The sequence below is a fragment of the Dreissena polymorpha genome, chromosome 9 (genome assembly GCF_020536995.1).
Source record: "Dreissena polymorpha isolate Duluth1 chromosome 9, UMN_Dpol_1.0, whole genome shotgun sequence".
NCBI lineage: Eukaryota > Metazoa > Mollusca > Bivalvia > Myida > Dreissenidae > Dreissena > Dreissena polymorpha.
The window spans coordinates 89,693,774-89,705,949 of record NC_068363.1 but is presented as its reverse complement, the minus strand read 5'-3'; the positions used below and the strand labels follow the sequence as shown (position 1 = coordinate 89,705,949).

The window sequence follows — 12,176 nt, the reverse complement described above, 5'->3', positions numbered from 1 at the left end:
TTTTGTCATGTACAACTTAAAAAAAGTAAAGTTTTTGTCGTACCTACCATTGACATTTTGATTGCTGCGATGATAATGGAACAATAGTGTCACACCTAATGTACGATTTTGGGTTTTTATCTTCCCTAAAATACTTTGTTAAGACTTTGTGCATGCCTTTATTTTAATTGAACATATATATTTAAACGAAAGTCTTTGATAATTGAAACACCGTGTTCTAAAATTTAAACAAAAGGCAACAGTGTCAGTTGTTCAAAATTCTGTCTCCGTTTACACATGTGATTAATGTTAATGTTAGTTTTTTCTTGTTAATTCCTAACAAGAACAAAGATGAATAACCTGTTGTATGTACTAGCATGAACAATTAATAAAATAATTAATATAATTTAATGATAAGGTGATGAATATAATTGTCAGGCATGTACAAGTAGAAAACTAACATATGATCGTGTCAAATGGAAGCGACTATATTATGTATAAGTTAGCTGATTGAAGTGAATCGTTTCACGTCCATAAGAATTATAGTGTTATCGGGCGTAGCACAATTATATACATCAACGTGACTTTATTCTAATAATAAAATGTTGTTTGCAAAAAGCCTAGAAGCGTGGAACTGGAGATGTTTTACGTGCTTACATATAATGTGTTTGTAATCTGACCATGATATAGTCTAGTTAAAACGAGTTGAAGTCATTAATTCCCAATGTCATAGTTCATTACATTTTTTTGCACACTGCACACAATATAATAAGTGCGGATTGTGAGCTTAACGACTAAGACGCACTTACTTTCGTTCTAACATTTACTAAGTAATACGTTACTTTGCGTCAATTAACATATTAAAGAGCTAATAAAAGCACCGTGCAGTTCGATTCAAATCTGCGTTTAGTCAATATTTACGGCACCCTTATAACATGTGCAAAGACATATGCAGGTTTTGGTAATTTATTGTTGGCAGAAAGTGAAATTGGTTAGCCAACAAACCACTTTTAACCCCTTATATGTTTTCGTGACCGCTCAAAAGCGGTAAACCTACTTTAAAATCGATAAATATATGTTATTCTCTTTGACTATATTGTACTCACTAGCTGACGGTAACAATATTTACTGTTCAAAGTCTTGAATTTCAACCGTATCTAGCAATATAAACGTGACGTACATGTATGAATGGACCAAACCGGTTCGTGTTAAAGCTATTTTAAATGTGTTATCAGCTTATCAATTCTTATTCGCTCAGAGGTTTTCACTGAAAGACAGATTGCGCAGTGAATTTACCGTCGTGGCATAAGGTAGGTGTGTTTTGTAGATCAAATCGAATTTCCAACATTAATAATGAACAAAAGGTATTATGGTTTAAATTTTGACATGGGAACGGCTTAAACATTACATCCATGCGATTGTGGGGCTGTATTCGCAACCTTTTTCTGGAATGCATGAATTATGTTTCTTAACGGAATACAGGAAAAGATATAAAAAAATTGTCTCACTTAGCATGAGGTTTTTTAAAATAAATGGAGAACAAAGCTGAACATAAAATAAAGGAAATTTTTTGGGGGCAAAAACTGCTTGCAGGCATTTCACAAATATGGTAATTTATCAACGGGTATTGTTCTAAGTATCAGCATAAACTTTCTATTGTTTGAATTCAGGTGGAAAATGAAGACTCATCTTCTACTGACGATACTTCTACTTTGCCAAACACTAGGAACTTATCTTGGTAATCGCATGTTTATTTTAAAATATAAATTTGGTAAGCATCACAAAACGTGATGCTGTTTTTGTGTCCTTAACACTAGCAATTGATTGTAAGTACAATTATTATACATTTAGAAAATATGTCAACTTTTAAAAGGTACGCGGAGTATTGAAACGAAGTGTTATGCCTGTATGCAATATTAAATTAAACAAATCGATTACGATTGCAGCATTAACATGTTTGAAATGCACCAATGTTGTACAGCCCCGGCATTGTGAAACAGTCATGACTTGCCCACAAAATGACGATGTGAGTAAAATATTTGACATACATTTTAAATTGTTAAACTAATATTGCTTAGATATTATCAAATTGTGTCACCACATAATGTCACTTTTACTTGACGTTGCGTTTTTAAACAGGTTTTCCGAAGGAAAAACAGGTTATTAGATTGGCGAATGTCGGCGGGCGGGCTGGCGGGCGGGCGGAACAAGCTTGTCCGGGCCATAACTTTGTTGTCAATTGTGAGATATCAAAATCATTTAGCACACTTGTTCACCAGCATTAGACGGTGTGTCACACGAACGAATTACGTCAATATCTCCAAGATCAAGGTTACACTTTGAGTTTAAAGGTCAAAATTGGCTATAAATGAGCTTGTCTGGGCCATAACTATGCCATTCATTGTGAGATTTTAAAATCATTTGGCACATTTGTTCACCATCATTGGACGGTGTGTCGCGCGAAATAATTACGTCAATATCTCCAAGGTCAAGGTTGCCACGACTAAAAATAGGTTGACTTTGAATCAAGGGGGTAACTTTGATCAGTAACAATGCATATTTTGAGTTGGTCTCCCTTTATCGTACTTTTTTTCAAATTGAAATCAAGGTCGCCACGAGTAATAATAGATTGAATCTTAAAAAAGGGGGATAACAATGTTAATTTTGAATTGTCTCCCTTTATCATACTTTTTTTTTTCAAATTGAAAACCTGGTTTGCGACAATTTTGTCCCTTGTCTTATCATTGTATTGTCTGAGTTTATTACTTTACGATGCAATTTCGTTCAAACATTTGTTGCGAATGTTTATTTTACTCATTTCTTTAAGACAGACACTGTACAAGTGTACATTCGCAAACACGTATAATATATAATTGCAATGAATGCTTCGATATATTTATTTCATCATCACAACACTTTCAGGTATGTTATCTTGATCGGGGAACAAATGCCTTCGGAGAAGAGGAATACGCTCTAGGATGCATCTCTCAACATGTATGTAATATTTCTCTTCGAATTAATAGATGGTGTTTTTAATGTTATTTTATTATTTTATTCACTACAATTATATCTTACCGTTCGCTCTATGAGCAACCAAACAATGTTCGGCAGTGTATACTAGACTTGAATTTACTGAAATTAATGATAAATTAAGTCATGTCTGATATAATAGATATATTCTAAGATGATACATTTGTTTGATTATTGTCTTCACAAAAAAGGCATTGAACACGTATCAGTATTGTTTAATGCACTCCTAAACAGTTGAAAATACGTCGCATCACACTCGGTCATCTTTCAGAACGATCGACTATTTTTTAGAGGTGTATGGTGGTCAACACATATTAAAGACGGAATACCTTGTAATCCGACCAACTTGTTTTTTTATATACATAAAAATATAGGCGACTTTAAAACAATTGAAAAGGATAATGTTTTAACACAGTCATGCCATAACACAACGATCTACTCGGCTACAAGCCGTTGCTCTCAGTGCTGTGACAGAGATCTGTGCAACCAGGAGGGGTGTGGAGAAATAGGTAAGTGGATAAAATGAAATTAACAAATCTAATCGCAATATACTTTTAATCTATTATGGTACTAGCTTAACGCAACATGTTGATGTATACACGCTTGAACAATCATGTATTTGACCACCTTAAAAACTCATTGGATTAGCCACGTATATATTGTGACACCTTGTGACTATCCTGCGTCACGGCGCCAAAAATGAGTACGTTATGTGGCACTTCCACTCTTATGTAAATCTATTGTTTCTCAAAGTTCGTTTTAAGTCGCGTTGTGTAATTTTTTGTTTTGACTTAAATGTCCCAGATTCGTAGATTATTCATTAGTTTGCAAAATAAGGCAACAAGTCTTTTTCTAGCATATAACAACTTTTATTCTTGATTAAATGTTCGTATATATATTGTATCTTATTCTTATACGTATGTAATTCTTCTTTAAGAAATTGAGACAAGAAATAATCAGTAAAGAAAAAAACAAGATACTCCAACACAAACTATAATCCGTCCAGAAAAACAAATGTCCAAATGTCCGTCTCTCTTGCACTATCCCGTGAAGCCGCTAAATTGGAATGTTCACTGTGCTAGTTCAAAACCGCTTGGCTCGAATGGTTCGACTGGCTCGAAGTTTGTGAAAAATACCCCGCTTTTATACTAATCCTTATATAAATGCTTATAAAAAGGTTTATATGAATGCTTATATAAACGGTCATGTTCTGAAAACGTGATGGTCTCAGCAAGTAAACAACCTCCCCATCATCCTTAAAAAATAGTATCTTAACCCAAATCAACAGTAGTTCGTGGCCTGGTCAACACCCGTGACCGCCAAGAGCACCACATCATACGATGTCCTGAATAAAGTCCGGTCAGTCTACCTTAACATAAACTAGAACAACCCATCATATGACAGTACATGTACCCTTACATGTATGATAGTCTACTGGGACAGGTAAAGTGTTACAATATATATATATATAAATATAAATAAATATATATATAAATATATATAAAATATATATATATATATATATATATATATATATATATATATATATATATATATATATATATATAAAATGTTGCCTGAAATAATTCACACATGCTAAATAGTTGTATCAAATGCAATACATATAAACCATCTATCACATCGTAATTTGTCAATAAAAAGCGATGTGAAGTATGAACATGTTTTCTTACGGACGGACTGTTATAATTTGTGTTATATTTGACACAACTATTACGTATTTGTGTATTATTGCTTGATAGCAATCATGGATATATTATTATATAAGCCTCATTGGCATTACAGGTTTTCCTACAAACCGAGGGCCTGTCTGCTACAATTGCCATTCTCCTTTACCGGACGGTCGTTGTCATAATGTCGAGATATGTCGTGCCGGAGAGGTATGCGTGCTACGCTGTAATTAGTTCGCTTAGAACCTCAAAGCCACAACACTTAAAAAAACCACCAGCAACAAATGCTTGATACCCAAAACTATGGCTTTATCTAAATTTTCACGTGTAAAGGACATTCATTGAACATTAATATGTTAATAAAATAATTATCAAATAAGAAACAACTGAAGTATTCGATTAAAGAAAAATAAGTTATATATATAAATATAGACGACACAATATGTTCAAGCAATTTAAACACGCTAAGAATGTTGCTTTAACGGCAGATGGAAAACAGTGGTAAACAATGTAAGTCTATGAGTATAAAATATTTTCAGGTATGCAGCGTGACTGGAAAAGAAAAGTTCGAAACACAAGTCTTTACATCGCAATGCCTTCCCAGTGATGTATGTAACTTAGTGTTTTTGATAGAAATATTTCAACATGTGTGGTATTTTTTCAAACTTAAAATGGGTTTAATAACTAAATCTATTCTAAAGACATTATGAATTCACATTCACAAGTAGCATTTCAAGATTTCAAGTGTTAATGTATGCACATAAGTTTATAAAGTATTATAATTTATATTATTTACTAGCAATATAATATTTTAATGCAGCAACTCAAATTAATTGTGTACTTCACTAAGTCATCGTTTTAACTTATGATCGCGATACGATTGCAAAAAACAAACTTCAAACACTCCGAACCAAGCGATACCATATGAAGTCTTTTCGAAATCACATACCACATTAACAATAAACTGCATTTGGTTCATGACACAGGTCAGCGTTGTGTATTCATAAGGATCTATAGGTTTATTCAAATATATGAAGATATGGATAACAATAATTGAATCATTGAATGAATGTTCGTTGTTAAAGGACTGCGGGGCTCATACTGTTGGACTCATAATCGGTAAACGCAGCAGTGTGACCGAAAAGTTCGTCCGGACATTTGATCCTTATGACTGTTTTCAATGTTGCAGCAGTGACCTTTGCAACCGCAATTGCAACAGACAAGAGGCTCATCTATGTTAGTGCGTTGTAATGTAACAGAGTTTGTTTCCATAATTTTTGTTATCTTTTTTGCCAATGCATTAATATATATGACGGAGTATTATTGACAATATACTGGTCATTATCTTGACTCCTTCAATTAAACCAAACATATGTTCGTTCATGCAAATTACGTGTTTTGTGGAAAGAAAGCATGATTGTCATTTTTTTTTGTTACGTAACATCATAGATTAGATTAATAAGCAACATAACGCCATTAAAGTGTGTTTTGTCAACCAGTAGACGGACAGTGGGGTTCATGGACTACATGGTCCCTATGTACCACTCACTGTAACCAGACGCGAAATCGGGCATGTGACAATCCAGCACCGCTAAATGGCGGGAAAGATTGCTTTGGCATTAAGACGCAAACACAACGCTGTAACACGAACCAATGCCCAGGTAATATCTCATTGCAAATGTTTTTAGTTACGACACAATGTTCCTTTACTTAACAAATATGTGATTTAGCATTACTTGTATCGATTGTTTTGCTAAATATTATATTTAAGGTCATTTTAACGTTTGTCAATGAAGCAGAGGACAGTTTATAGGGCTAACAAACTCGAGGTTGCGATAAAATAGCTCCTCTGTATAGAGGCGAAGATACCTTGTGGAATAAAAATACACCTATAATATATTTATTTTTTAATTGGACGGACAATGGGGATCATGTACACCATGGTCATTTTGTATTGTAACAAGACACGAACTCCGTGGTTACACATTAAAATCCAGAGGGCTACAGGGCGCTAGTGCGATAGTACGATGGCGACAATGCGATAGTGCGATGGCGACAATGCGATAGTACGATGACGACAATGCGACAACACGAAAGTACGATGGCGACAATGCTATAGTCATATCTTACTGTCTCCATCATATCATCGCATTGTCGCCATCGTACTATCGCATTGTCGCCATCGTACTGTCGTCATCGTTTGTCGCATTGTCGCCATCGTATTGTCGTCGCACTGTCGTCATCGTTTTATCGCACAATCGCATTGTCGCCATCGTACTTTTGCACTGTCGCCATCGTATTGTCGTACTCTCGCCAACGCACTATCGCATTGTCGCCATCGTACTATCGCGTTGTCGAATTGTCGCCAGTGTACTATCGCGTTGTCGCCATCGTACTATCGCATTGTCGCCATCGTACTATCGCACTATCGCATTGTCGCCCTCTGGATTTTAATGTGTAACCACGATGGCCCTGACGGTGTTCCCGTAAAAACGTGTACGGTGTTGCATTATAACGTGTTTTTTTAAATTTTATTGTCCGATTACCTGGATCTAAACAAAAAATATAAGTCACGGATGTATCTGTTAATTTATCACACCAAGACATTCATCTCATAACTGAAAAGTACTGAATCAGGTCTATTTACCAATATCAAAAACCAATTAACGAAACTTCGTTACATTAACTTGTGATTATCGACACTATTTGTTAAAGTTATATCAATATCGGTTCTGTGTTGATATATTCCAAATGTTTAGAAGCATATTTATCATGCACAGTATTGTTTTCTAATTTGTTGATTGCGGTATTTGTGGGTGTAACTCCTTATTACCAATATACCTATTTAATATATCTCTGAATTCCTCAAGAATGATAACAAAACAATCAATAGTCGTTATCCTACAGTTTAAATACATAGATGCTTTGAAAAAATTCCACCCAATGTCTCTGGAGCTCTAGGTTTGCATATATTTGTATTTTAAACAACATTTCAGGTCAGGCTATTTCAGGCCCTGACTGTTCTGATCTTCAACGCCAGAATGCTTCTCTTTCAAGTGGGGTGTACACTATCACAACCCCTCTCACTCACTCCAAGTTACAGGTGTACTGTGACATGGAGACGGACGGAGGAGGATGGACGGTACGATAAGTTTAATTATCAATACAATATCACAATTTCAATGACTCAAACCAAGACACGGGTGTACATCGACATTGAGATGGAGATGATGGAAGGTTGTGTCGATTTAACTATAAATTCAATATCACATCTCCGCTGACTCACACCAAGACACATGTGCATTGAGACATATAGACGGACGTGAAAGATATGCGGTAGTGTAGGTTTATTGAAAATTGTCTATTTACTTATGTACACAAATAAAAACGTGTATTGTGAAATACTGACGGACGGAGTAGGATGGATGGTAGTATTAATTCCATTTTAAATACAGCATTACCCTTCCTCACACCAACACTCATAAGTACTTTTACATGGATACGAATTCGTTTGGTTGGACGACAGTATTTATTTAATTGTATAAAACATATCCACCAATTCTTCCCAAAATAGTTGTATTGTGATAAAGAGACGGATATGGCATGTTTGTGTCAGTTTAATTATACAGTTTAAACATAATTAATCTGTGACAAACATGACGGTAGAATGGGGCGACGAAGTGTATGCATACATATACTATTACTTTGTAAATAAATTAGCCATATATACTTATAAAATAACAATGTATGATAAAGTGTGATCAATGTACTTAGTACTTATTTTTCTAGTATTGTTGATGTTATTGTTTTAATACAACTGACTATTCTTTAGGTTTTTCAAAAACGTTTCAACGGCAGTGTGGATTTTTATCGGAACTTTAGTGAATATGAAAACGGATTCGGATTTGTTGATGGCGAACACTGGCTAGGTAAGTATGCTAAAAATGTGATTACAAAAGCGGTTTTTTAACACGACATTTTTAATTCAATGTGTAACATTTCTTGTTCGAATCAGCAGTTGTATTAGCTCACAGAAAACCATTTTGGGTTAACTTTTGTGTTCTCATTTCACTTCCCACAATTTCTGTATCTAAACTGATGAGCATCTGTTTACTGAATTGATTATAGGTGCAAATTATATGGTATATGTTTAGTCAGCTTCCTATTTAGATCAACCGAACTAAGGTCAGCATGGAAACATCTCCTCTGAATACCGCGCGGTGGAAAGTCCGCTCATTTGATACATATCATTCATTTCAAAAATGTTCTCAAGACATAACTCGCCTGCGGGGCATATCGATTATAAAAATTTTAATATTAAAATGTAATTAAGTATCTCTTTAACATAAAGGCCTTTATGTTTAGAATATGTGGTTTATATTGCATAAAAGCTATGTAAACACTTTTCTTCATCAATTTTTGAGTAACAAGGATTTAAAAATTATCTACGCCTGATAGTCGGATTGTTTATCAAACTTATTTACAATCAATGCAGAGCATTTGTTATTTAAAACTGTTGAAAGCATGACTAACCTCACATGTTAATAAAAGCCATCCATATATAAACAAGGTCTTTAGTAATTATTTGTCGCGAAATTCAAACATAAATTGGTCTTTTAAAAAGCAAACTTAATAACAATATTGAAGCGCAAGATAGTCTCATAGAACTCGCGTTTCAAATAAGGTTTTGTAAATCTGCAACTGATTAGCAAATCATGACGTGTAAACATGTATGTTGAATGAATCGTTCGTGGTTATGTAAGATTGGTTTAAATAAGAGTCGTGTCGGCTTTTAAACAAATGGTTATGATTCGAATACCGAAAATTAATGCAAATTTATTATAAACAAATTAATTCATTTGATTATCTTACTTATCTGCATACACGCAAATGTTGGTTACTAATTACAAGCTCGTAATTATGAAAATTGTTTATCATCTGAAATTACGTATTGGTGTAAATGCCCTTGTATAGCATTAGTATATACATCCAGCATTAAAATCATGTAATTTATTATCGTATATGTTTTTTCTTTTCGCGGTATTTAATTCATGTGTGCTTATGGTTCAAACATGCATTAACGTCGAAATTATACTTTAATTATAGGACTAAAATACCTTCGCGATATGGCTTCTCTGGGTAGCTATCAACTCCGTCTGGATATATTACGTTCTACCGGGAGCAAGGCATTTGATGTGTATGACAATTTCAGCCTGGGACCTGGACCTAATTATTTATTATACATCGGATCACGGTTACGTTTTAGTGGATGTAAGTAATTTAATTGAAACAAACTTGCTTTTTGATTTCGTGAATGCATGTCTTTTATGATATCATTTGTACATTGATATATTTAGACATTATAAATAGTGAACATATATTTACTGAAACCAAGGTGTTTTGTTTCATTATTCATATGTTTTATTAAATCAAGGTCAATCAATCCTTGGATCAGCAGACGGTCAATCATTTAGTACATATGACCATGACTACGACAGGTGGAATGACAATTGCGCAGTTCGTTTCCATGGCGCCTGGTGGTACAACATGTGTTTTCATTTAAACCCGAATGGATTGTATACACCAGGAAAATTTGACCTTTATGCCATGGCATACGACGATTCTGTTGGCCTAAATGCTACCACTTTAATGATCAAGCGAATTTGATCTTTATTTTAATATTTGTACTTTTAAACAGAGGATCCTTATTCTATCAGCAAATGTAGATTAACACTGCACGACCAACAACACCATTTTCCTTATTGCCAATATAAATTTTAAACTTAGTTATAAAACCAACTTCAATGATATTGTTTTCACGATTTGTATTTGTAAATCATTAAATTTTGTATCGTTGACATGGTTTCAAGATTTTAGACATGATGTATTAAAATATGTACTTGTGTTGAAAATGCATACATACGAGTTTTTACTTATACAATCCAGATTTGTCGATGAATTGTTTGGACAAACAAATAATTCGGAGTTACATAATGTCTTTAATAATTGAACCTTTATGAGAGACATATAACAGTTGAATTAAAACGATTTTAAAAAAATGTAAGGGTTCATGATTTTCTGAATGCTTATTTAACGTTTGTATTTACAAAAGCGCGCAATTTAACGTGTTTAGTTCGCGCAAAGTAGAAAAAAAGTTCGAAAAATATATACTTTACATGAAGTAACGCAAAAACATTCATTCACTGCGTGAATCATATCTTAAAACTCTTGCAAATAAGATCAACACTGAGTAAAATACTTTATATAAGTGGAAGGTATGATTTTTTTAATGAATATTTTAAATCACAATACATGTTGGAATATATACATAATTGCTGTTAACTTGCATCCCAATGCATGGTTTTGTCAATTTAATTATCATACAATTTTTGCATTTTAATCATCTCAAGAAATTAATGATAAAGCATATATTGCGCATGGTAAAACATATTATTAATATCATTTAATATTAATTCATGGAATCATCAAGCATTACGAAATTCATATTAATATCAAAATGTTACAACTTTTTTGTTTTTGTATCGTGCTATTTATGGTTTATGATACATCTCATATCTTGAGCAGTTTTTTTTATTGAACGGTTTCAATGTACCTTTGTCTTTTACTTAGTTATGCCCGTTGTCTGTCTAGCAAAAGGGATAAATGAGTTGCATTCGGCTTATTGTGGAAATTAATGAGGGTGTTTAAAGACACATTTTTGACATTATAAAAGCACCGTTTGTGTAGTTTCGAATGAATAAGAGGAGAACAAAATGAGTCACTAGTGTTCATTAACAGCGTTCAAACTGAGTATGTACACATACTTGTTAAAGGATTGTTTGTTGGTAAATTGCACTCTTGAGATTCTGTTAACGTTTTTGTGTTTCATTTAAATACAAGGCATATTTTTAAAAACATAAACGCGTTATCAAGAATGTTTCCAGAAAGGGGTTTTTACGAAGTAAAGAATTTACCACAAATTCAACAGAAACGTGAAAAGTATCGTAAATAAAGCAAAACAATTGTAATAATGCTCAACGAAATAAGCAATAAGTAGGATTCAAACAAACAAAATGAATGATGTCAAATCCAGATTTGACTGGAAAACATTATTGAATATTGTTAATTTATAACGTTCATTAGTCAAGGGTGGAACCGTTAATAGCTCAAAAACACTCAAAATTAACGAATAGTTCGAACAATAATTCGAAAAATAAAGTTAACGCATACACAATCAATATTTCTTATAGCAATAGCAAAATTTTCAACTCATGATGTGGTCTAGTAACAAAGATACAAAATGCTATTTTTTGTTAATTTGTGGGACAATATATTCAACACATGTTAATGTACCATGTTAGTATTCGTGTATCGTATGAATACATATCGTTGAGGGACATTACAATGGAATATATTATGCCACAACAAAATCAAAGTACTGACAGTACTGGTGTGACGATGTTTTTAAAGAGAATGGAT

The 12,176-nt window shown here is 33.5% G+C and overlaps 1 protein-coding gene across 1 annotated transcript; it reads left to right on the top strand.

The window, feature by feature from the left end:
* Window positions 1–1,241: 1,241 nt before the first annotated feature.
* On the top strand, window positions 1,242–10,553 carry LOC127846249 (fibrinogen alpha chain-like). Its single transcript, XM_052377419.1, has 12 exons — window positions 1,242–1,289; window positions 1,650–1,717; window positions 1,926–2,005; window positions 2,902–2,973; window positions 3,425–3,518; window positions 4,813–4,907; window positions 5,237–5,305; window positions 5,783–5,933; window positions 7,694–7,839; window positions 8,530–8,626; window positions 9,804–9,968; window positions 10,132–10,553. Exons 2-12 carry the CDS (start codon window positions 1,657–1,659, stop codon window positions 10,362–10,364), a joined length of 1,263 nt encoding a protein of 420 aa, XP_052233379.1. The 5' UTR covers window positions 1,242–1,289; window positions 1,650–1,656; the 3' UTR covers window positions 10,365–10,553.
* Window positions 10,554–12,176: the final 1,623 nt, after the last annotated feature.